We start from the raw sequence: 25,654 nt of genomic DNA, 5'->3' as shown, positions 1-25,654 counted from the left end.
CTTCTGTCAAGTAGCAGACAATATACAGTTCATCAAACTTCCATCTCGCCAAATACACCAGGACTGAGATCTTAAGGATTATAACTAAAGACTTTTCGTTTGTTATGATAAATGTCAAAACAATGTGAGTTTCCTCCTCACCTCTCCTCCACTGCGACGAGTCCAGCGAGGCAGTCTTCCTCAGCTTCGTCCTCGCTGTCAGCAGCTCACTGCTGTCAAAGAAACGAGGGGAAAATGGAGCCAGGGGTAGGGAGGGAGATTCAGACTCGCACGTGTGGTGCCGCACTGGACTGTCTGTGGGATTCCTCTCCCTCCCGTCAACCTGCTGCTGGTCGTCTGATGGTGGCGGAGGAGGCGGGGGAGGTGGCGGGGGAGGAGGAGGAGGGGGAGGACCCAGTGATAGAATAGATGGGGAGGCTGGGAGGGGAGGCAGTGAGAGAAAGGGAGGTGAAGAGTCGAGACTTTGGAGTTCAACAGTAGGTAAAGAGACGCTGTCACAGCCGCAAGCGTCCGGCGGAGGAGGAGCAGAGAGTTCTGGGAGATCTGAGATGCAGTCAGTCTGAACGCCGGCCGCCTGGGTGTTGGGCTGCTGACCGGCTCTCCTCCGGACATGAGACTGGCTCAGACGCATCCGGCTGGACTTCACAGTCATCTGGCCTGGATAACGCTGGATGGGTAGTCAACAAAAGGAGGTCAGACACAAGGATCAGTCAAAGGTCAAAGGTCAGGTTCAGCTAAACATCAGGACCGTGGACCCTCACCTGTCTGAGGCTGCGGAGTCTGTCCAGAGTCCTCTGCCTCTCCTGACTCACTCTGGCATTGCTCCTGGCTTCATCTTCCTCAGCGTCTCCTCCCTTTACAGGAAACAACAAAGTAAATCTCATTAACAAGTTTGATTATTTGTAGGATCCAGACGGGTTATTAACTCTTAAAGTAGTTGATTGATTGAAGAGGTTGTTTTCACCAAAATAAAACAGGTTCGAATAAACCAGTAAAACTTAATTTATGCTGTCAACTGAACTGTAGCGTGGACTAAACAACTGCACCAAGACCTCTTATAAAGGAGGTCTCAGTCTGCATTGACCTCAGGCATGAAAGCAAAATTATCTATACATTTATCACTTATCAGCATGTGAATGTGGGGATTTCTACCATATCAATCAGAGAGAAAAATGTATTTTCTCGGTTCAGCTCTCGGTTTGTTTGTAAAAATCCAATGTGAAATCCACCGCACCAGAACATAAAGGCTAACCTGCTGTTTGGTTGTTTTCTTTGGTTCCCGACCAGAAGAACCAAAATGCAGGTGTGAAAGTGACCTAAGTCTTCTCTGAGTTTACAAGACGATAGACAGCAACAACAACCAAGATGATAATTATGCAAATGATAACAATCAGTTCCACTAAATCAAACAGATTCAATTTACATAACAAAAGCAGTCTTATAATGAAGGACACCAACGCTTGCTTCTCTTTAGGATCTGCATCTCGCAACGTTCAGTATTAACAAACCAGCTCTTAACTGGGCACATGATGGCGTCTGCCTTCTCTGTAAATTAACAGTGAAAATTTTTCCTGAAAATAAAATATCAGAAAGAGATCATTTTATAATGACATTTCTCTATCCTTAGATAATTCAGTGCTCTGTTTCACTTGAAAGGTCTTTTTGGTCATTTGGACAAGGTGTTTCCATAACCTCACATTTCAGCTTAACCAGACTCTCATCCCACATCACCTTCAATGCTGTGAATGTAGCTGCACCAAAAGAAAGCAACTCGTGCCTTGTCTTTGGACAGAATGACTGTCAGGGGAATCCTTAAAAAAACCCACACTCCTTCTTGGGATCTGTTTTGGACCTACACAAGGACTAATGAAAACTCAGCCTAAGAAATCAGAGACTAAATATTACACAGCTCCTTCCTTTTTTTCTGTGGTCTGGATTTCCCCCACATTTATTTATTTACTTTTTTTTCCAGACTTGATTCTCATTTTATTTTTCTAAGTTTATTTTTCCTCTGTGACAGGTCAGAATATGTTTACGCCAAGAATCCGAAATGTATGACCAACCCTGTACGCACATACTCTGCTATGAAGAATTCAATAAATATTTTAAAGATTAAAAAAAATCACACTCCTGCAGCATTAAGTAACATTATAATGTTCGCATCACGAGGACGTTTAATTGCGACTAGCCTTCAGTATAATTCTGCAGGTAGAAATGCCATAATAACAACAACAATATAGTGGTGGCAGATATGCATATGTTCATTTTTTATTCATTCATTCTTGTCAAAGATACCCGCTGTTTAATAAACCAATCAATGTCAAGTTTAGGGAGACGTAGCCCACATAGTGACGACAGGACGCAAGTCTGTCACGTAAAGTCCTTTAGTGCCGGCGTAGAATTGCAGTGTGAACCCCAACTAAAACTAACCGAATGTATCAAAATGTATGAAAACATTAACTCTGGTTCGGACCTTGGTGAGGACTTTCAGGTGTGAAAGCCCCCTTAAGTCTTACCTGCAGTGACCGTGGGAAGTCACTGTCAGCATGGCTACCTGGTCGCTGTTGTATCTTCTGGTTGTGATTGACAATACAGATTTCCTGTTCAAGACAAAAAGCATATAAATGATGGGGGTGGCCAAAGTACGGCCCGCTGTGAATTTTTAGGACTAAACTACAATACGACTTTTGCATATTTCTAATAAATGACATTGCATATCCGGGTTTAAACACTAAATGTCGCGGTCATCTTCAACAGCTACTAATAAGCCCTGTTATTGCACTTCTTAGTTTGATCACTAGAGAAGCTGCCCTTTTAACTTACCTACAGCTGGTATTAAATCCTCTCTGGAGGTGTCTTCAAAGGGCCAGCAACCTCAACAACATCTAACTGCCTCTTTAATCATCGGTGCTTACCTTCTTGTTTTTGAGGTAGACTTTCTTGGCAGTGATGCGCCCCCTGCGGGCCTCGAGCTGCCGCGTCCTCTGCTGTAGGATGCCGAGTTCTTCATCTCTGAGGGGGGACGGCGTGGTTGCAGGATCTTCGTCGCCCTTCATGGCGTCAGGGCTTTCAAAGGCATCGTAGTACACGACCTCATCCTGTCGCTCTGGTACCACATCAGAACAGATTCATCAAAATGCTGCTTGTTCAGGTCCTTCGTTTATAAAGCTGTATGTAGTGCGACATGTGACCAAACAATAGTTCATCCATCCATCCATCTTCATCCGCTTATCCGGGGTCGGCTCGCGGGGACAATAGTTCATTCACCTGTTATTGAGCTACCTGAAGTTCAACACTTGCAGCGGTTACTATTTTAAGTTTTATCTTCTTTCCTTTTTAATGTTTTGTTGCATAGTTACTTTCATCTCATCACATGGAGGAACAAAGAAATGAGCTTTAGTTAAAAAGAAATGCCTGATTTTAGCTGGTAGCCAAATGTGGTTCAGTACATCTCTCGTCTTTGTATGATGCAAATGTTTTTTGCACAAGGTACCTGGTAATTACATAAAATTAATAAACTAAAATAAACAAAGATCAGACTGAGATCAAACATTTATTGTCTTTTTATAAAACTTTGTAGTGATTTTAGAACAGCTTGGAAAGTTCAGTCTCAATATTCAGAGATATCGTTATTAAATTAAAGGTTTTGTGGCACTACAATATTGTTGAAGTCAATGAAACACTTTCTTTTAACGTTAACACAAACATTTTTAAATAAGGATCCCTGATGTTTGTATAAATATGTAGACATTTATTAGTTTTCTGCATTTCTGTACTGCAATTTTTTGTTACTTATCAGCCCTTATATACGCTGATACAGATATACAGTATCTGTAATAAGCAAAAATATGATAATGTCAGTCTACAGTCGGTCAGACTGACCTTTATGAAAAACAGATGCTCACCTGTCATTTGCCTCCGCAGACTCTGCAGCTGGGCAGTGAGCAGCAGCTCTTCACAGCGCAGCACCTCCGCCTGAATATCATACAACTGCAGCTGCAACTCGTAGTACAGCGCCTCCAGCTGGTCCAGACGCAGCATGGCATCCTCCCCACCTTGCAGACTCTGCATCTAGAACCACAGCCGATCGCATTACTCCACTGTACACCAAAGGGTTCACTTCCTGACTGTGCATTTGTTTTTAACAAGTTGAAACTGAAGCCGAGGTTCTGTCCTGGCTCAGGAGGTAGAGCGGGTTGCCCGTTAATCGGAAGGTGAATACGCTATAAGGTGCATAAAAGGTGCTATACAAATACGAAGCATCTAAGTGCTGAACTACAACATGCTATCTCTTCTACTCTTTTACACATGTAAAGAAAGTATTTTGACCCCAACAGTTGTTCCCAATGAGTCATTTCCACTGCTGTACACCAGGATGTTATTCACTCCATTGCAGGATGTCTGTGCCATGAAGTAATTTTTCTAACAACAGTTATCTTGCTTTTCCCCTCTTCTCTTTCTAAACTTGTCTATATCCAAGTCTTTATGTCTCTCACTCTTGTGATTGTGACTTCTGAAAAACTCACTGACTGTCACAGGCTTTTAAAGACACTTACACAGCTAAACACCTCGGTCTACATCATTGACAGCATCAGTTGTGCGTCATGCTGTACTTTACCTCCTCCTTCAAGCCATGTTTCCTCTGCTCCAGGCAGATTTCCTTGGCCCTCATCAGCTGCAGAGTTTCTTTGGAAAAGGCGTACTGAAGCCGCTCCATGCGTTCAACTGCGGCCGCCCACGCTGACTTCCCAAACTTCCTCTGGTCAGCACGCATACGCTCATACAAAGCTGCAACACACATAAACGATTGTTGTAAATGGACTAGAGCTGAATGATCAGTCAATTAATCGATTAGTTGATCGACAGATATTAAATTTTTATATTAAACTATTTTGATTATCATTTTCAGTTCTTTTTTAAGATAAAGTGCTCTGCTTTTTTCTGTTTTAATCATTTTAAATAGAATATCTTTTTGGACGGTTGGTCAAACAAAACAAGGCATTTAAAGAAGCCGTCTTGGACTCTTGCGCTACATCCACACTACTACTTTTTCATTTTAAAACAGTTCTATCTCGTTGTCAGTCCATGCAAAAACATCTCTGGTGCATTTGACGGAGATCTGTTCTGGTCCGCAGCTAAAACGCTGGTGTGGATAGAGATCATTTTTGTTTTAAAACGTATTAGTGTGGATGCAGCCTTGGGGAATACTGAATGATTAATTGACTAATCAAGAAAGTAATAACAATAACATATGAATCACTAAGCTGCAGCCATTAAATGGACAGTTTGCATTAGTGCTTCGACTCAATTCAGCAAAGCCTTAACGCTTAAACAGAAATCTGTTGACATGTTTTCTAGTTCATAGCTGAGATGTTTGGAGGATTAAAATACTTTTGGACGAAGGGGAGATTTACAGAAGTCACTTTGGTGTGTGAGAGGTTGGAGATGAGGATCTAAGACAATAATGGGTAGGTAGGTACGTTTATTGTCACAATATAACAAGTTTTAGAGTGAAATTGAGTTTTGTAACTCCTTTCTGCTACATGGCAGACAATATACATAAAATAAAGAATCAATTTAATTAATAATATAATTATTATAAGGTAATGTTAGTTTTAAAATCGTCCCTGCATGTTAAAGCTGGGGTAGGAAATTATTATTCAGAAGTATATTTTGTTTATATTTGCTAAAATTCTCTTTAAATCAAGACAGCAATCAATTAATCAAATGTTCTGACACAAGAATGAAAACAATCCGGTGTCTGTGGCTGTCGCAGGACTGTAATAAGCCTACGCCAGCTTTAACTGCACTTTGTTATTGAGTAAACATACAACACAAAGGTTCAAAAGGTCACACCAAAGCCCCACGCTGCTTTATGTCAGAGAGGAAATGCCTTCATTGTGTGTTTACCTTTCTGTGCCCGAGTCGTGGTTTCAAAGAACTTGACAGTCAGGTCCTGTATGGAAAGGACGGCGGCGTGAGCTTTCTTCTGCCACTCCTCATCCTCTTTCCTCAGGCCCTCCACACGACGAGGACCCAGGCGCTCCGTCTCGAGTGAGATCTGAAGGGAGTCAAAGCAGGTCAAACACAGAGCACACTTTTCCTCCCACATATCATACAGTATAGTGCAACATGACTCTCTTACCTCTATGTGTCACTTTTATTATGTAAATTATCATAGCCTAAGTTTTTGTGGATGTAAACAGGAAGTGTGATGTTGCCATGGATTCAGAGTTAGCTGCAGACTACAAGTTGAGCATGATTAAAAGTAGGCCAAGTTAGCAATTAGCAGTCCCGGTTTGCAGTGTGCCAATGGATGTACAGACAACTATGACTTTAATACTGAAGAAAGTTTAAAACGAGATGACTATCAGGATCTGGAGTTTTAAGAAGCGTCTTTTCTGTCAGTGACATCTAACCGGGTTTATAGTTATCTATCTGCGATGGACATCCAAATAATATTCTCAGAAAGTGTAAGTCTGTGTGTCCAGATTTGACTGAGTTATGAAAAGTAATCTGGCACCTCCATGAGCTTGTGTGTCACAGCGGGCCAAACTATAATAACTAACTCGTACCTGTCAACCCTCCCATTTTTGACCGTCCTCTCCCGCTGTCCTCCCGTTAAAATTATTTCCCGTAAATCTCCCGTATTTTTAACCTTTCTAAAAAATAAATAAGAAACAGATGGGCGTATTTGAAACGTTTGCTACACTACTCTCCGGTAAAGCCAGTGACAGTATGTACAACATCAGCTGTGTCAGTGACGGGAAGTCAACAGCACCCGCCAATAAAAGAAGAAAGAAGAAGACAAAGACGAAAAAACCAGGATGGATGATGCATGAGAGTTATGAGTAAGTGAGTATTTCACTCGCATATGCCCCTAAAAATACATATGTATGAGTAAAGAATGCAACCTAGTGTAATTGTTCTGCATAAATGGTAATGATTATTGACAATTAGGACTATACTAGTGGTAAACTATATATGAAATTATAATCATTATAGTAACTATAAGTATAAATAACATTATACTAACACACACACACACACACACACACACACATTCTTGCCTGAAAATTTCCCTTATTTTCAGATCCCAATGTTGATAGGTATGCAAACTTCCTAACTTCTCCTGCACCTGCTCACCTCACACAGTATCTTTGCCTCACCTTGGTCCCTCACAGTTTGAAAACCCCCGGTATAAACCGTTCACTACAGTACTCTGTAGTACCAGCAAGCTACAGCAGATGGTGGTAATAGTGAGTGGTCACCAGAGGCATGCCTGTGCATGTTCAGAGTGACACTAACCCAGTGTCCTACTGGGCAAGAAATAAAAAGGTTAGATTTAAAAAAACACAATCTGAATACACTCAGGAAGGAGTTTACTTTACGTGGCACAACATCACATGCCGAACCAGAGTTCATTCTTCACAGTTTACCAGCTTGTGTCAGGCCATGCGAAAGAGTGCAAAACAGGGAAAAATGCCACGTGGAGTCCTGTCCTGGGTGTTGACTGAGAACTGAACCCCCTCCCCTCCAAGAGGAGACCACATGGAACAAAACGTACACAGATAAATTAACTCCCTGTGAGGGCCTCATGCACATACCGTCATATACTACTATCTTAATGTAAAACAGGTGTGGGTAGGTGCTTAAAAATAAACAGGACTACAGTGATCACCAACAAACCTCATGCTCAGTACTTTGTATTGTTTGTGTGTGTGTGTCTCCACGTGAGGCACAAGAACAGGGAGGGGTTTGGGTTTGGGGGTGAGACTGGGAGCGAGAGGGGGAGGAGAGATTACATCAGAGGCCAGAGAGAAAAAGTCACAGTCACTTGAGGAATGAGAGAAAGAAAATATTAACTCGGATCTCTTTTAATCCGTGATCTCACTGTTCAGGTATCCTTTAACAGAAACAGATACAGCACCAAAACATTTAAAGAGCTGGGCCTACATGTCAACACATACGAAGACAAAAAATTTAACACTCACAGAGAACCAAATGGCAGAGACTTCTGCCCTCAGGGGATCAGTCAGACCTGGTGAGATTTCACACTGCCTATGACTGGTAACATTTAAAAACATCTGTTGTTTAACGCCTTTGCATGTTGTTGTTAACTCCGCGACATGTTGAGCTAAAACAAAACATCTCTCCATCAAGTTGTTGGCCCGAGATCGTCAGTCTGACAGACTGGTTTTTATGCAAAACAGAAAGCTTTCATTTCAGTTGGCTTCTGTTTTTCCAGTCAACACTCAGTAGCTCTAGTGAAACATATCACATATTAAAAATAAACCGCCTTTTGTTACTGTCAGACCTGCACCTCTTGACGTTAATCCAACTATTCCAGTCTCATGTCTGAATAAGCACCCTGGTTACTTGTAAGTAAAAGTCACGACGGTAATGTTACTAGGTCTGATCTCGCACCATTTCTGTATCACTTTCAGCATTCAATGTAGTCAGATTTAATGCAGAAATAGAAGAGAGACATCTGAATAATCATCTTCTATAATAAATAAAAAATAAATTTAATAAACTTGGAAACACTGAAAGAGCCGAAGGAGATCGATCTTTTCGTATCAGATCAGTCTATAAAAACGGTATTCCCTTTTAGATGCAACCGAGGTAAGAGGTACCTTCCAGTAAGCGAGCCTCAAGCATAGATGAGACAAGGCAAAGTGCTTTGCATAAAACATTAAAGGCAATAAAACAACATAAATACAATTAGAAAGGGTTAAATTAAAAAAGAAAAATAAGCTGAAGCAGGAGAGTAAACAGGTACAGAGCAGTGCAAGATATTAATCAAAAAGCCTTAAATCTGATTTAATAAAAAGGCAGCAGCTAACAGAAAGGTCTTCAGCCTTGAGAGTTGCAGCGGAGTTTGTTCCAGGCGCATGGTGCATATGAACACCTACAATCAAAATATGCAGTGTAAACTTGGGGGAATAACTCCTTTAAAACAACAACAGTCACAAGCAAAAAAATTCATTTTAAACCATATTTATGTAAGAGGGTGAATTTCTGGGACAGCCGTAGTGAGGAAATGAAAATGTGGAGCACACTTTCAATACCAAAAAGCAGAAAAAGAAAACAAGGGTTACTGTGCAGAAGAGTGAGCAGATTGAACCTTTAAAGCTGCTCTGCAAACAGGCAAGGCAACATATTCGTATGGACAAAGTTCAGCACATTGGGCTTGGTGAGTCCCAGACAGAAAATAAAGAGAGGAGGATATGATGGTGAATCACAGAGGGAATCATCTCTACACTGTATCAGCTCGCTACCTACAAAGCACTTTCCCTCTCAACTTTCATCTACTGTTGTCACTGAACTAATCCCTGCCTCATGAATAACTCCTCCTGCTGCACCATCCAGTCATCACTACTCATAATCATACAGTGAGACAGAGACTGACAAGAGATTATACGGTCACTGAGAACAATACTATACAAGTACTATAGACTGAACAGGGATGTCACAACAACAAAAATGTAGTGGTTGATATTGATACCAGTGAAATTCCACGATTCGCCACGGTAAAACAACAACAACAAAAAACAATAAATAAATAAAAGTTAACCATTGAAAAAGCAACTAACCGCTGTGAAAGCTGTGAGAAGACGTCCAGGACAGATGAGAGGAGATTTGATGTCTTTACACTGTGTGTCTTTAATTAATAAATGAATTACTTAATTTTCCTAGCTTTTATTGAAAAACTCTCACAGATGTGAAATGTTTAAGGTTGATCAATATCTGTATTTGGCAGTGGTTAGAGGTTTTTATGTTGAAAAATTTTATTGAAATTGGGCCATAGTGCACTTTTGAGATGGCCCCTAACTCCACCTGTAGTAAGGTGCTTTGGACAGACATTTAGTTCTTACTGCACTAAATGCAAACTGCATCTTCATCTTTTTGTGATTTTCAGGTGATCAAAACTGTGAAACATCTGCCTAAATTAGCTCTCCAACATATCCCAAAACTGTGAGAAATCGAGGCTTTGACACGGAGCTATTGAAGGTAACAACAGCAAAACTAATACACAACTCTTTCCGTCTTGAGTCGAGGCAGAGCGGTCGCTGCAGCTGCGCTTGTCTCTGTCTTCCACATGTCCCCGGTACCTTTGGTACCAAACAAAACAAGTACCGACATGTTTTCAGAATTTTGGTATCGGTTCTCGTGACATCCCTACATCTGAGTATGTTAACCTAAAATGTTAACGTTAGGATGTGTGTTCAGTAAACAAACCATAAAATTTAGTACCAGTTCTACACCTGTATAGGAACTTTTTTTAAAGTCAGCTAGCAACAGACAGCTGCGGGGGAGATCAACTATTAATGACTACCTTTAACACCTCTTAACAGCTGTTGGTGAAAAAACACAGACGTGTCAGTCTCACTGGAAATAGAAGTGACTCCAGCTTTTGTGGTGCTGTGCTGTGATTACAACATAGATAACGTCACGGTGGCCCTTACCTCATTTGGTGAAAATAGCAAGTGAAACTGCTGTTTGTGAGTGACGCAGTGTTAGATTCTAGATCAGGCAGTTGTGGAGGATGGCCGGCTGATTTTTAAATATTATCCATTTTTGTTAATCCTAATCCAGTAATCCAGTAAAAGTCAAAAAACCAACAATAAATTAATTCTTCTAACGAGTATAGTCTGCGTCTCTATCCTTTATCACCATTAACACACACACACTGTAGTTTATTTTGTCTCACATGCACTAAATATGGAATCATCCACCACTGAAAAAGTCCCCAACAAATGCACTATTTATTTTTGTTTGTTTGCCATTTTAAGACATGAAACTGTATTTACGAGGGCTATTTTTAAAGATGTATGTCTTCATTAAGAACCAGTGGGCTTAAAGCTGAGAGCCACAGATATGGGGTAAGGAAAAGTATCGACACATTGATTTGGTATTTCATGGGCTACATTAACTAAAATATAGGAAAACACCAGCTTTATCCTTTAAGAAGCAATAGGTATCCTCCATGCATCCGTCTTTCCCCCACCTCTCATTCATGAAACCTGATAAGCTACAGCCCCTTTGTGTTTGACTTCACATCTATAAATGCCTGCACTGAGTCTGGTTTATCTGCCATAAATGTTCATTATACATAATACAATACTAACCATTACCCTCTCGGTGAGCAGTCTGAGCCATTTATTTGGTTTATTTAGAACTAAAACAATTAATTGAAAGTCGATCAACGATTTTGGTTTTGGAATGTTGGTCGGAACAAAACAAGACATTTTAATACGTCATCTTGGACTTTGGAAAACATTTTTACTATTTTTAACCTTTTATAGACCAAGTGATTAACTGATAACTTACTAGAAAATAATTAGATTAATCGTTAAAGCAGAGCCGTTTTATAGAGACACACCACTCAATCCCATCCTCAACATAACTCTTTGGGGAAAACCTCTAACGGCAAAGATGGCGGTTATCCCACCCTTTCTGCTAGAAAGCCAATCATCTGCTTTTAAACGGCCAAAGTGGGAAACATATTTCAGCCAATCGTGTGGTTCCACTGATGTAAGGGTCTGTTTTACTTCTACTGCGCATGCGTGGAAGTATAACCGGTCGGGAAAACGCTTTTTAAACCTTATTTTGGGGCAAAGTTGTCAAATTTTTTCTGTGATTTTTATTAGATTTTACTGGGGGATTCTATTGATGTAGTTTTTATATCCCGGTGACCAGTAAAAGTGCGGTTCTGGCTCTCTCTCCATTCATTCAGATAGGAGCCTGGTCTTGTTAGTCCGAAATAGCTGCCGAAGGCGCTGCAAAGATAGCTGCCAAGCGGCATGACTTGCCTATAAGGATTTTGATTATAGTCAATATCTATAAATGTGTTTGTAAGTCTATGTATTTTATTAGAAAAGCTATTCTGGTCTATCTGTGTACATACTAATAATAATATAGCCCAAAGCAAATAAACACTCAGTCAGACTATTTACTTCAATTCAGGTCACACAACTACTTAATTTGCATATTATGCTACGTGATATTTCAACATTTGTGTAACATTTGCTTGACAGCTGGAGGTAAACAGAGCAGGTGCTTTAAGGGACCACCATGAAAACCTTTACCGTGTAGTAATCCAGTCCATACAGTGAAACGGTAACTGGAGCTCACTGCGGTACAAAAGTATCTCAGATACCGAGAAACATTCATTTTTAATTCATGGCTGCCCCCTGACCTTCCCAGCAACAGGACACCGATGCTGCGCCGCTCCAACATGTGAGAGGGCCGTGCAACAATGCACCATTCACCACAATACTTGACACCCTTTGTTGCTGATTCATTCACTTCATGATCACTCATTCACTGCTCCATCTGCTCTTTCATTCACTGATTCAGTTAGGCCTAGATGTGAGGAGTAGAAAGGGTTAAAATGATAACATTTGAATTTATCTATATCTATCTCTATAATAGTCTAACTATTTTGATAATCAATTCATCGCTAAAGTCAATTTTTTTAAGTAAATAAAGTCAAACAAGTTTTAGCTTGTCATTTGTGAGGATTTGCTGCTTTTCTCTGAACTTTATATCTTTGAAGACGTCATGTTGGGTCTTTCACAAGTTGTTAAGAGTTATAGCCCTTATTGAATGTAAAACTCTGTGTAGCCTCTGAATTCAATGTCTAAATAGCATAGCTAAAAACACTATGTTAACTCCTCCTGACCCCACAAATCATTGAGATCTGTCTTTCTTCAGTTTGACGTGTGAATCTTAATTCCAGTTCATTATAACAGTCTGGCTTTTAGCTTGAAGCACTGTGGTGGCTTTAAATCAACCTCACACGTGTCATGTGTATTCACACTTGCTGATGAAGCCTGCAATGCAGGCATGTAGGTGTCTTTTTCACCTCACCTTTGCGACATTGAGTAGGATGCAAACTGTATGTAAATTGAAAGCATCCTGCGTCCTAATTCCCGACTTCCCTTTCTTCACAAAAGGGAGAGTATGGCCCCCTGACTCATCAGCTTGGGAGGAACAAACTGCCTCTGCCGGCATCAAGGATTCATTTGCATACAGCTTTGTTTTCAGTCGTTGGATCGCCCTGAGGGAAGCAGGTGCTCGAGCTGGAAACTTTGGCAACAGATAGAGTTCAGATTCTCAGGTAGCTTCACAAATCATTTCAGAAACAAAAAAAGGTTTGAGGGTCAAGTTTTTAGGTTAAACTGACAAGAACCACTCAAAAATTTCTTCTCTAAATATGAAATTCTTTACATTTGAGGTCAAGTTTCACATTATGGCACAATGAATACTACAATTCCCATAATGCAACTCAAAAGTACCTCTCATTAGATTCTCTCTGCCTTCAAACCTCACACCTCCTATTTGTAATGTAGGCTTTCTGTAAAAAAAAAAAAAAAAAAATTGTAAAGCTGAGACGACCCTGATGACTCCATAGAAAGGAAACAGATGTCCTTTCAGGTTTTACATTTTCCATAGATTTCTAATATATGTTTTTCTACAATATCAGCAGGACTGTTGAACTTACAAGACATGATACAGCTGAAAGGACGAGTCGATCGTCTAATCAAAGTCTAACTATTTTTATATTTTATTAATACAATTTTCCAGTTTTCTTGTCCTATATGAAAGTAAACTGAACATTTTTGGCTTTGAAATTGCAAGGGACATTTTTCACAATTTTCTGACACTTTTCTCTCAGGAAACCCAGTGACACGAACAACGTGTTTGTCTCTCAACACTTTTTCAACTTCCCCAACCTGTTTCTGCCTAAATTCATTAATTTCTACTGGTAAAGCTTTAAACACAGGTTAAAGGCTAAATACTTCTATAAAACAGCTGGGCACTAAAACACGAGGAAACAGTGCATTTGCTGGGGACTATTTTTAGCAGCGGATTAATCTACATTTGGTGCTGTAGTCAGTATTTGGGGCAGCAGGACGATGTATGTGGGACTGAGTCAGAATAAACTAGTGTGTGTTCATGCTGATGAAGTAACATGTCAGCCAGTGCAACAGTGTGGCTCATAATAAGTTACTGTACATTATTGCCTTTGTATACACAATACAATACCTGTTAACACCAATAACAAAACTATGAAATACCCTGTTCCTTTAAGAAAAAGTGTCGCATTCATTTTGGTGATTCAGTGAAATGCCCTAATTTAGCTCAGCACCCGCCCAAGAACACAAATACCATCATACATCAACACACACTCAAACACACCCACCCAGCCACTTGTTTTGGTTAGTGACACAATGCTGGATAAGCATGCTGTCTTTGGAATGTAGTTTAGAGACGGGAAAGTACTCCGAAGTAAAGACAGATACAGAGATGGGGAGAGCACATTTCCAGTTAAACAGCAGTCAATACCTTGTAACATAATGTCAATGCCGCCACCGGCTGCACAATCCAGTCGAACACAAACTTGATAAGGATTTGGTGAAAACTCTGGCTAACAAGACACAGGGCCTTTCCGAAACTACACCCTCGCCACTCTGATCAGAGTCACTCTCCAGCCAAATCGAGCTCCTAATTTGGCTGAAGATTTTCGTATAAGATGAATACGAGTCAATAAAAACAACAGTTGTATTGTCTATCAGACAAGATAATTTTTTAAATTAAACACAAAAGGTGTTTACCTGTGAATGGTGATATGAAATGTTAGTGTAGTTTTGGAATTTAAAAATCCTACATCTTAACCAGCGAATTCACACGGAACTCAAATTGAAAGAAAGGTCCCCCATCGTGCGGCAAAGGGTGTTACACACCTTCAACAAGCCGGCATCGGTGCTCACTCAGCATTGGAGGGTTTAACAACTACCACTCCGCCCTCATTGGTTTCGGATGGCACTCAATGTGGCTGACCCTCCGCATGAACGTGCAAACCGAGTGGAAGTAGGTAGGGGGAGGGAGTAGCAAGCAGTTTCGGAAAGGTCCACAGACTTTGGCTGACTCTGCTCAAGCCATTTCTCCTGTTGGACGAGGTTATTTTTGCCTCTTCTCTCTCTCTCTCAACCACTCGCACACTTTCTCCTCTGTTGTGTTTATTCTGACTCTCCCAGGATCTGGTAACTCATCAAGTTATGAGGAATGGATACACCTGTATGCAGTTTTTACAAAGTACAAAGGCTGTGTTGCAAATCACTCCCTATTAAAATGTAGGGTAAGCAAGTCTAATCCAATACACCTCTTTTTGTCGAATTCAGCAAAATTCTCTTCACGGTCCGCTAGCTGTCCTTTCTGTGTGTGAACTGAACAAATATCTGGTGTTTATGCAAAGCCTTGGCTCTGTAAATAGGGAAACAAACCACACAATATTGTTCCAGCTATGATTTGTGTGAAAGGTAACATTAAAAGACTTGCCCACAGACATTCAGCTTACTTTCTAGTTTGCCAAGACGTGCTTTTTTTGTGGTGGTAGCTAAAGTAGCAGGAGAGTTTTAAGTATCACTGTCTGGAGTTGGTGTGCTTGGACCAATTTGTCCTTTCTGCATTTTAGCTTCATGTTAGCTTCATGTTGGCTTCATGTTGGCTTTGCAGCAGCTGTAGCCACGGTTTGCTAAAACCTTAGCTAACGTAAGTTACATTACTTGTTCTGTCATTGTTTGCTCTATATCATGGTATTTGTTGTGGTATTGGATTTCTCCAGAATAACATACCCCACCTTTAAGTACACAGTGCATTACATTTACTGTCCAAAATGTTATTTGAGTGTCCAACTGAGTGTAAAATTTATGTTCTATTGTGTTTATGCTTGTATACTACAGTACTTTTCGCCAACAAAGTATTGTATTACAGTCGTGCAATGCTACACCTGTCAGAGATGACGCAAAATGATGATGATTCACACGCGTCTATAATCACAATTTACTGGTCACTATAGAGGAGATGTGATGTAAAGATATCGAGGGAGGTGAAAGGGACAGGTGCATGCTGGTGTTGGAGTAGCACTTAATGCTCAATTGCAAATTAAACTTCCATAAATCCTCTTAGACTTTATACAAAGAAGCTCCAGAATTTGCCTGAGAATCCTCATGTTTTAAAGTTTTCTTCAGTATCAAAGTAATCCAGTGATGGCTGTCTGTAAATACATGAGAGCACTGCAAACAGGCAACAGCTCATTCAGTAAACATTTGGTGCCAGTTTTCCAAAATGTAAACAAGGAAAAGCTTTAAAAACACAGGGATTAAATTGTAACTCACTGAAGACTTGGCAACATTATACTTCCTGTTCACAGGGCTAGTAGTCTTGCCAGTGTCAAACTTTGAACCCCCCTTGCTGTAGAGTAAACTATCAAGTGTCTATTATATATGGAGTAGGGAATGAGTGAACAAGAGAGGGATCTGGGACAAAGCCGAGGAGTACAAATACCGTTTCTTTCATAGTGGAAGCAAATCTTTTCTCAGTTTGTTTACTAGATTATATTGTGACATGTTGTCAGCAATTTTCAAGTGGTCATTTGAGCAGGCTTTCAGAAAAACCTACAATAAAGGAAAGCATACATGAAAAGCCCACAACTAATCCTGTGCGCCAGCAAAGACGGTAGCCAAAAATCCTTCATTAGGTATGGGTAACATGGTGATATTGTTGCCTTGTCAGTATATCTACAGTCTGGTTTTATTGCAGTATTCAGCAAATTAATCCATTCTGCTGTTGTATTTAAATTTAGTAATAATAATAAATAATGTAAATTTATAGAACTTATTCCTGAACAAGTGTACTGACCTATTGACCCCACCAGGCATGTGTTAGGTTTCAGTGACGGCCATGAGACAGTGGAGATTAGTCTGCGGATTTACTTCCCTTTTCAAGCCTCGAATGAAGAAAGAACAACAAAAGATGGAGTGGGAAAAGAGTGTGGAAAACAGAAGAGTGTGCTGAGGCTGCAGAATTACTGAGTGGTTTAGTGGCTGCTGTAATAATACTTATGCTGGTTGTTAAGCCGCTCTGGACGGGGGAAAAAAGCCTCTCTGGCTGATCCTCTGCCCTCCACAGCCCCCAGATGCAAAGCTACAGGGAACAGACCGGCTACTACACCATCATTATCGCCACAAAAAAACCCTCAGCAGATAATGCTAATATCATTACAGTGGGCTTAGGAGGGTAGGCTCAATGGAGGACATTACCATGCAGTGACGCAGGGCTCGTTTCCCAGCACTAACCCTGGTTTTTAAAACCGCCAAACAACAAAAATAGCATTGTAACTGGTAGAGTCCACTGCAGTAGAGAGGCAGTCTAACACAAGTCAAAGTATGTTCCAGGACAGACCATTTAGCTGGCTCCAGTGAGGTCTAAACCTACTTAAATCAAGCCTTAAAACAGATGGTACTTTTATCTGTGTGTCTATGTGTCGGTGTGTATTACCTTAATCTGCTGTCTGCGTAACATTGCCAGTTCCCTCATGTCCCTGAAAGGCTGCAGCAGATAGTGGTAGAGCTGCGTTGTTGCCTCCAGCAGCTCTCCATACGCCTCGTCCTCCTCGGGGTACACCTGCAGCAGCTCCACCATGCTGTCCATGGCTTTGTGTTTGTCCAAAACCTGGGACAAAACAGAAAGAGAAAAGATGTAGCTGGGAAACTGGTGCAGCCGGAGATCCAAAGGGTGCAAACAGCTGGGCACTGTAGTTCTTAGCGGAGCTGAAACTATCCACAGAAAATTAATTAGATTTTAAGAAGATTTTAACGACTTTAAAGAGGAAACACCAGAGGTTCACTGGCTCCAGGTTCTTAAATGTGACCATTTGCTTCTACGATAGTACATAGAATATTTTTGGGTTTTGGACGGTTGGTCAAACATAACAAGACATTTGAAAACATCAACTCTGGCTTTTGTGAAGCTGTCGTTGGCAATTCAATTCTTTCATCTCAGGCTCCCTGCTACAATGCTTAGATAGAGGTATATAGATATTTATATATGTATGTATACAGAAAAATTACGCAAGTGGAACCAAATATAGGCTAATGAAAAACACCAGAAAATATTGTCAGGTGCACAACAAAATAGCCTTTTTAAAATCATTAGTTAGAAAATAAATGAAAAAAGATCTAAGAAGTGATGCTAGATTTGCTAAATTCTGTGTGTAACGAGTCTAATTCTGACTAATTCATGATTACAATGAGTCCTAAACAAAAAGCTCTTTCAAAGCGCAAGAAAAAAACTCCAAGCCTAATCTACAAAAGCAAGAGTAAGGAGTGTGCGAGAGTCTCCGTTCGCTCATATGAGTGCAGGCACATGGGTGTGTAGTCAGGAATGAATAAAAAATATATTGTTTGAAATTGGCCCCAACCATTGCTGATTCATACCATATGTGCTGTTATCCACAGACTGTTCATTGTTGGTGAGATAAACGCTATCAAAACAGCTATTGTACACAAATACAATTCATCTCCCAGCTCTCAGAAACCAGCAGCTCCCATTCACACAGTACAATACTACTTCTTCACGTCTGCCTCAGATAATATTGAAATGTACCACCACCCAATCTCCGTCCAAAACGGTGAATAAAGTGCTCTACTCTCTGCAAGAAGCTGCAGATATGAACAGAGACTCTTATATTAACTTCAGGCTGTAGCGTTGAGGACTGGGGCAGACACTGCACGATTCAGCTCGAACACTGATCCTACTGTTTACCTTGAGTCTGTATCTCCCTGGTAACTCCCTGCCCCTGCAGGCGCTGCTCGCCAGGAAACCCCCAGGCTAAATGAGCAGACTCTTGCCTGGGCACCAGCTAGGCAAAGTGTTCTCCGTCATGTGCCATTTTAACTTAGAAACGCCAAACTTAAGAGTCAAATAAAAGTGCTGGAGCAAATAAATACTTCCTTTGAAGGCAGAGCTCTACAATGCCAGATTCTCATTTCATGTTGGAATTGTATTTACAAAGTCAAATCTATTTGTTAATGGTGAAATGCAAGACGTTGGCTGCTTGGTGTTTGAGCTGATGAGCCTGTACTTCTAAAATAAAAAAAAATAAAAAAGAAAGGGCAACAGGATTACCCGTCTCGAGTCCAAACAATTAAGTTGATTAACAGAAAATTAATCTGCAGCTATTTTGTATCATGAAAGTCAACCAGACATTCCCTAGTCCCAACTTCCCCACTGTGATTTCTTTGTTGTAAGTGTCCACTGAATTTAGCTGGGGATTTGGACTGTTGGTCAGACGAAGGCTTCAGGAAATTATGATAGACAACAGATTAATCTGTCAAGAAAAGAATTGTTACTTGCAGCCCTAGCTTTAACTTTTGGTTGACATTGCCTGTCAACATTGAGTGTTTTCAGGGTCAGTGTAGTGGAAACCAAGGCCATCATTTTTAAAAAGACTGTTTAGCGACTTTCAGGTTAAAATCATGTTAAAATTCTGTCATTTAAATTAATGTTTCCAAGTAAACTGTAATTAAAAATGAACTAAATTAGTTACTGGATGTTGTCAAGATATTACTGGAGGCAAAACTACACCCATTTAGTTTAGGGTAGCGCTCATGGCCATCCACAATTCTGGTCTAGAGTCACAGGCACCATCCACTTTCACAGTGACTTAAATTGACTGTTTTAAATGTGGCCCATATCAGACTCCAGTGTGAACTGGCCACGGCCTGAAAGTGACCCACATGCGTAAAAGTATAATATGACATCACACGTAGCACGCTGATGTACAAAAGTAAACACAGCGGTCACAAAGGTTAGCCTTTGTTATTGGGAGAATTTCCTCCCAGGGTCACAATTCTCCCAATTTCCTGTATTTCTCCCGATTTATGACAAATATTCACAACTTTGTGTCCTTTTCATTTTCATTTCTCATTCATTTTGCTCCGGCTAGCGCAGAACTGTGACCACAGTTGCTCCAGACTGACTTCAGAGTCGCATGAATCCCGATCTGATCCAGAGTGAGGTCGCAAAAAACACGACCTGTACCTGATTTGGACCACAGATGAAAATGGCCCAAAACCTGTCACTTGGGTATACAGTCTGAATGCAGCCATAGTTATCTTGTCACATAGCTTTTGTCTAATTTGTTTTTATACCTTTATGGTTTTTGTAACTGTGTTTTTTATTGCTGTCTGGTGACTTCATGTCAATGGCTTTTACTAGTGTTTTATTACACAAATGTGGTCTCATACCCAATCTTAAATTTAAATATTTTACATGTTTGTTGTTGATAGTATAAATATAAGAAAACTGGCTGAACTGCAGGGGTTAGTTTAACATTAAATGCACTGATTTCTTACTTTCCAAACCAAATGGCAAGATGTCATTAAAACATAAATGACTGTGTGCTAAATGTAGCCGTTACGTCTACAGAAAACACACACAATTACAGGACGTTCTGAGTGATATGAGTTATAGTATCTCTGCTCCAGCCCTATTATCAGGACTAACTCTTCCAGTTTGTCAGTACTAAATCTGCTCCGTCTTGCTGGAGTACTTTTCTCTTGAAATATCTCACAGTAGGAACACGCCTTGACTCTGATCTGAGCAGATCCTCTGTTTAATAGCTCTTTGAAACGACTGAACTGAATTTAGGAGCCATACGATTCAAAATGAGTCTAAAAAGGGAATACCATCATCATGTCATCTTTCCCACAAATAGCACGTAGGGATACCACCGTCAGTGAAGCAGCTGAACTGGGACCCACAGATTGAATTCCTTTGAGCAATGTGGATCTTTGTATTCACATATTTCATGTAGGGATCAAGAGGATCAATGGTGCCAGGAGCCAGCAGAAGCAGTCTCAATGGGAAACATTTTGGCAACATGCGCATTACCTGTAGTGCAAATAAATGTTAGTGAGTAACACAAGATAAACAAACACTACCTGCATGCCCCAGTGTTGATCATGTAATGTAAACAAACTAAGCTAAAATGTTGTCCCGCAAAGCTCCAGTAATGCAGACTAATCCCACAGCGGCATCGTGGCTCACTTGAACACTCACAACGACAAACACAAACTATGTACAAACAGAAAACATACAGGCATGCCGAAATGGGCACATAACAGAGCGTAAACCCTAAGAAGTTATCCAGTAATTCATTTTTCACATTTATGGTAGGCTTGAGTCATCGTGTGCGCTGATGGATAGACCCATCAAGTTCCCTTGATTATTCTATCAACAGGGGGATGAGTGCCATTGAATTACTTAATCACTTTAAATAGAAAGATAGAGATAGATAATATAGCTAAATTCATAGCTAGATAGAGATACAGAGCTAGAAACTGCTAGATAGATGGCTAGAGATATAGAGATATAGATAGATATAGACAGACAGACAGACAGAGATAGATAGATAGATGTTCTATTATATGCTATATTTATAATAGGTTGACAGATGCTGCTACTCGGCACTCCTGTGCTGCAGAACAAGATGTTCTTATTATACGAAATATAATTTGTGCTGGTTTTTCTTTGTCTTTTTTCACCTGAACGTGTTTAGGTTTTTAACAGCTGTTTGCACAAAACCGTATTTAAATAGGTCACCTCAAAAGGACTGGGACCTTCTGATGGGACTGTTTTCCAAAATTTTATTGGGTAAATGATTCATCGAGAAAACAATAGGTGGATTAAATCGATTTTGAATATAATTGTTGCAGCCAACGTGCGCTCACTGTGCAATAAACTGGACGAACTTTGGCTACTGGTGGAGAAAAACAGAGACTTTTATTTATCTTCTGCTTTGTGCTTCACAGAGACGAGGCTGTGTGGATCAATACCGGACTCCACGCTGTAGCTGGCTGGCTTCCAGGTCCACAGAGCAGAAAGGGACACGGAACTCTCCGGCAAAACAAAAGGTGGAGGTGTCTGTTTTTACATTAACAGTGCTGGTGTAATGATGTGACAGTGATTCAGCAACACTTTTCTCAAGACCTGGAATATTTACTGATACACTGTAAACCATTCTACTCTCCCCACGAGTTTGTTAGCTACTTTCTGCTCGGTGTTTACATCACACAGGCCACTGTGCACAAGGCACAAAGCACGCTGGCCGCCCAGATACTCTGGGTAGAGCAGACATTCCCGGACTCCTCAGTTATTGTTCTAGGTGACTTTAACAAAGGAAACCTCAGCCATGAACTCCCCAAATACAGATAGTTCATAAAATGTCCAACCAGAGAGGGGAACACTCTGGATCACTGCTACACCGCAGTAGGCAGTGCCTATCACGCCGTCCCTCAATCTCCACTGGGACACTCTGATCATGCCATGGTTCACTTCATTCCTGCTTACAGTCAAAAGCTAAAACTGTGTAAACCTGTTGTGAGAACATCAAAACAGTGGACCAGTGAAGCTGTAGAGAACCTCCAGGCGTGTTTGGACTGCACTGACTGGGATGTTTTCAGGACTGCCTGGATGAGTTTACAGAGGCTGTGACATCCTACATCAGTTTCTGTGAGGACAGCTGCATTCCAACACGGACTAGGTTGAGTTATAACAATGACAAACCCTGGTTCACCGCTAAGCTCAGACAGCTGAGGTTTGAAAAGGAAGAGGCATTTAGGAGTGGAGTCTGGGCCAGGTTTAAGAAGTCAAAGTACAGGTTTAGGAAGGCGGTGCGAGATGCTAAACAGCTGTTCGCAGAGAGATTACAGCACCAGTTCTCAAGAAATGACTCTGCTTCTGTCTGGAGAGGATCCACACAGATCACTAGCTACAAACCTAAATCCCCCCACTCCATAAACGACTCACACCTTGCCAACGAGTTGAACCAGTTTTACTGTGGTTTTGAAAGACAATGGGACAGACCTGACACCATCCCCCGTCACACCACTGATCAGCCACAGTCCTCCATCTCATCCCCTACCTCCTCCCCCTCTCTTACCATCCTAGAGAGGGACGTCAACAGACCGTTCAGGAGGCAGAAACCTCACAAAGCAGCTGGGCCGGACTCTGTCTCCCCATCCACCCTGAAGCACTGCGCCAATCAGCTGTCTCCGGTGTTAACAGACATTTTTAACACCTCACTGGAGACATGCCATGTGCCAGCCTGCTTCAAAGCCTCCACCATCATCCCTGTCTCCAAAAAACCAAGGACCACTGGACTAAATGACTACAGACCAGTCGCCCTTACATCTGTGGTTGGGAAGTCCTTTGAGTCCCACCTAAAATCAATCACTGATCCACCCCTGGACCCCCTGCAGTTTGCCTTCAGAGCGACGCAGTAAACATGGACCTTCACTACATACTCCAGCACCTGGACTCCCCAGGAACCTACGCCAGGATCCTGTTTGTGGATTTCAGCTCAACGCTCTGAAGACAGTGGAGATGGACGTGGACTTCAGAAAGAACCCAGCCCCACCCTCCCACATCATCCTGGGTGACTCTGCAGTCGCCACTGTGGACTCCTTCCACTTCCTGGGCATCTCCCAGGACCTCAAGTGGGAGCTAAACATTAACTCCATCACCAAGAAGACCCAGCAGAGGATGTTGTTCCTGATGAAGAAGTTCAGCCAGCCAAAGACAATGATGGTGCACTTCTACACCGCCATCATCTGTCAGAAGGCTGCGGTCCATCAGGACCAAAACCTCTCGCCACAAGAACCGTTTCTTTCCGATGGCAGTGGGCTTCCTCAACAAGCCCGGGTCCCCACTGTCACTGACTCTCATGCCCCCCCCCCCAAACACACACTCCTGACCCCACATTTTACAACAATACTCAACTGTGCTTTATGCTCACGTTGTGAACTTTTGCACATACTTGGCAGTATTTTATTATTGTATTTTTTTGTATACTTCTCCTTACTTTTTTAATTTTTTTGTGTACTGTAAGCACCAATTTATACCAAGGCAAATTCCTCGTACGTGAAAATGTACCTGGCAATAAACCTGATTATCAGCTTTTACATGCCAGGTTTACATTATACTCAAACATTATACTCATTACAAATGCAGTTAATGTTTAATTAGTTTTCACATGCTTTACATTGTCATCACCCATGAACTACAAAAGAGCCCAGCAGGACCATTAAAATCTAACTTAGCTTGCAACGTGTCAGGCTAACTGTAGACAAGCTGTTATCCTCATTCTGTACAACAGGCCACTGATAAGGAAAAACTACAAGTCTCTGGTCAATGATCCACAGATTCATGCCCTCCACATGTGGATTGTTTTCCACTAGTGTTTTTGCAGCTTGTGCCCGGTTTACACCACAAGCAGGGTTGAGATTGGTGCTGCAACTTGTGATAAGGGTACAACAGTGATTCTTCAGCTGCTCCACACACACCAAAAATAACCAGGCGAAGGGTGCCAAAAACACCATCACCAGTAGAAGCGAGAGACGGAGCCAGTGAGCGTCTTCAAGTAATGCTTTCTTCTAATCCAATAATATTTCAATCCAAGTCTGTAATCTCTTCTTCATAGTTGCAAGTGTTATAGAAGAGCTGCATGAGGTATATAGTACATTTTATTATCGTAATTAATTAAAATCTCAAATATATTCAGTTAACTGTCCTACAAAGAAAAGCATAAAATTCTCAAATTTGAGAAGCTGTAACCAGGAAATTTGGGACAGTTTTGCTTGAAAAATTACAAAAACTTTTAATTAATTATCAAAATAGTTTCAGATTAATTGCTTGTAGATTGCCCGATCAAATATTTGACAAAATTTTGCAGCTCTAGAGTACATTAGAAAATAAACCATCATATTAGTGTATGTTAAAAAATAAAAGTAAAACCTTTATTTTACTAAGAGAAGTAAAACATATCCTGTTGTTGTTCCTCTCTCAACATGGCATTAAGTCTAGACTACAGCTTTCTTAAATGCTGCTTATTATATTACCTCCAGTAAAGGTTTATCAGGAATGGACTTAGTGGCCAGGAAATTGGAAACACGCGCAATCCAATAAAACTGTGCTGCAATAAATACAAACTCTGTTGTAGTTGATTCGTTCTCAGAGTTACAGTTTTTGAGGCTGTAGTGTCTGGTGTGGCACTGGATTACATTATATCATGATGTGTTTCTAATTTTATGTCCATCTATGTAAAATGAGTTGGATAAAATATTAAAACATTTAACAACTGCATGACACACAATATGAAGATGTGTTTGTCTCGGTTTTATGGATTATTTTCATTATCGTTTAATCTGACGATTGTTTTCTCAATTATTAAACGTTTCTTTGAGTCCAAAAAATGTCATAAAATAGTGGAAACTGTCCCCTCACCATTTCACCGAGCCCAAGGTGACGTCTTCAAATTGCTTGTAACAGTTCAAAACCAAAAGCAGTGCATATTCAGGTTTCTTAAAACCAGGATACAGCCTTATCCAGGATATGATGTTTATTGTAGAGCCCGACCAATGAATCAGTGTGCCGATATGATTGGTGCTTATAACAGCCGATAAATGATAATTAAAAAAGAAACGGAGCTCTGCAACTACCCTGTTGGCAATACATTTGTTTGGAACAAATCCACCACAAAACATACCTATCAGCTTTACTTTTTTTTACGGTAAAACTTCAATTAATCAAATAGCACCCTGCCTTTAGGACAGGCGTCTATATGGGACAGGCCTTTACATCCTTTACTATGCCGGTAAATCGGAATGAATAATACTTTGGTGCTCATTGTTTCCTTAAAATGATGATAAATGATTTATTTTGGTACATTTATTTTGGTACGCACAATCTAAGCAATTCAGAAGTAGAGAACTTCTATAAAAACCAGACCAGGCTTCTAATT

General features: G+C 40.7%; 1 protein-coding gene across 1 annotated transcript in view; it reads right to left on the bottom strand.

Moving 5' to 3' along the window:
- Positions 1 to 25,654, bottom strand: part of jmy (junction mediating and regulatory protein, p53 cofactor) — a 36,458-nt gene that overhangs the window by 6,475 nt on the left and 4,329 nt on the right. Inside the window, exons 2-9 of the mRNA XM_046066639.1 lie at positions 17,350 to 17,523; positions 5,911 to 6,061; positions 4,619 to 4,788; positions 3,906 to 4,071; positions 2,916 to 3,106; positions 2,517 to 2,600; positions 762 to 854; positions 142 to 667 (exon numbers count right to left, since the gene is read on the bottom strand). Coding sequence (XP_045922595.1) covers positions 142 to 667; positions 762 to 854; positions 2,517 to 2,600; positions 2,916 to 3,106; positions 3,906 to 4,071; positions 4,619 to 4,788; positions 5,911 to 6,061; positions 17,350 to 17,523 — 1,555 coding nt within the window. The remainder of the gene's footprint in view (positions 1 to 141; positions 668 to 761; positions 855 to 2,516; positions 2,601 to 2,915; positions 3,107 to 3,905; positions 4,072 to 4,618; positions 4,789 to 5,910; positions 6,062 to 17,349; positions 17,524 to 25,654) is intronic.

The sequence above is a fragment of the Micropterus dolomieu genome, linkage group LG13 (genome assembly GCF_021292245.1).
Source record: "Micropterus dolomieu isolate WLL.071019.BEF.003 ecotype Adirondacks linkage group LG13, ASM2129224v1, whole genome shotgun sequence".
Lineage (NCBI taxonomy): Eukaryota > Metazoa > Chordata > Actinopteri > Centrarchiformes > Centrarchidae > Micropterus > Micropterus dolomieu.
Note: the sequence above shows the minus strand (reverse complement) of the source record. Positions and strands in the feature narration are given on the sequence as shown.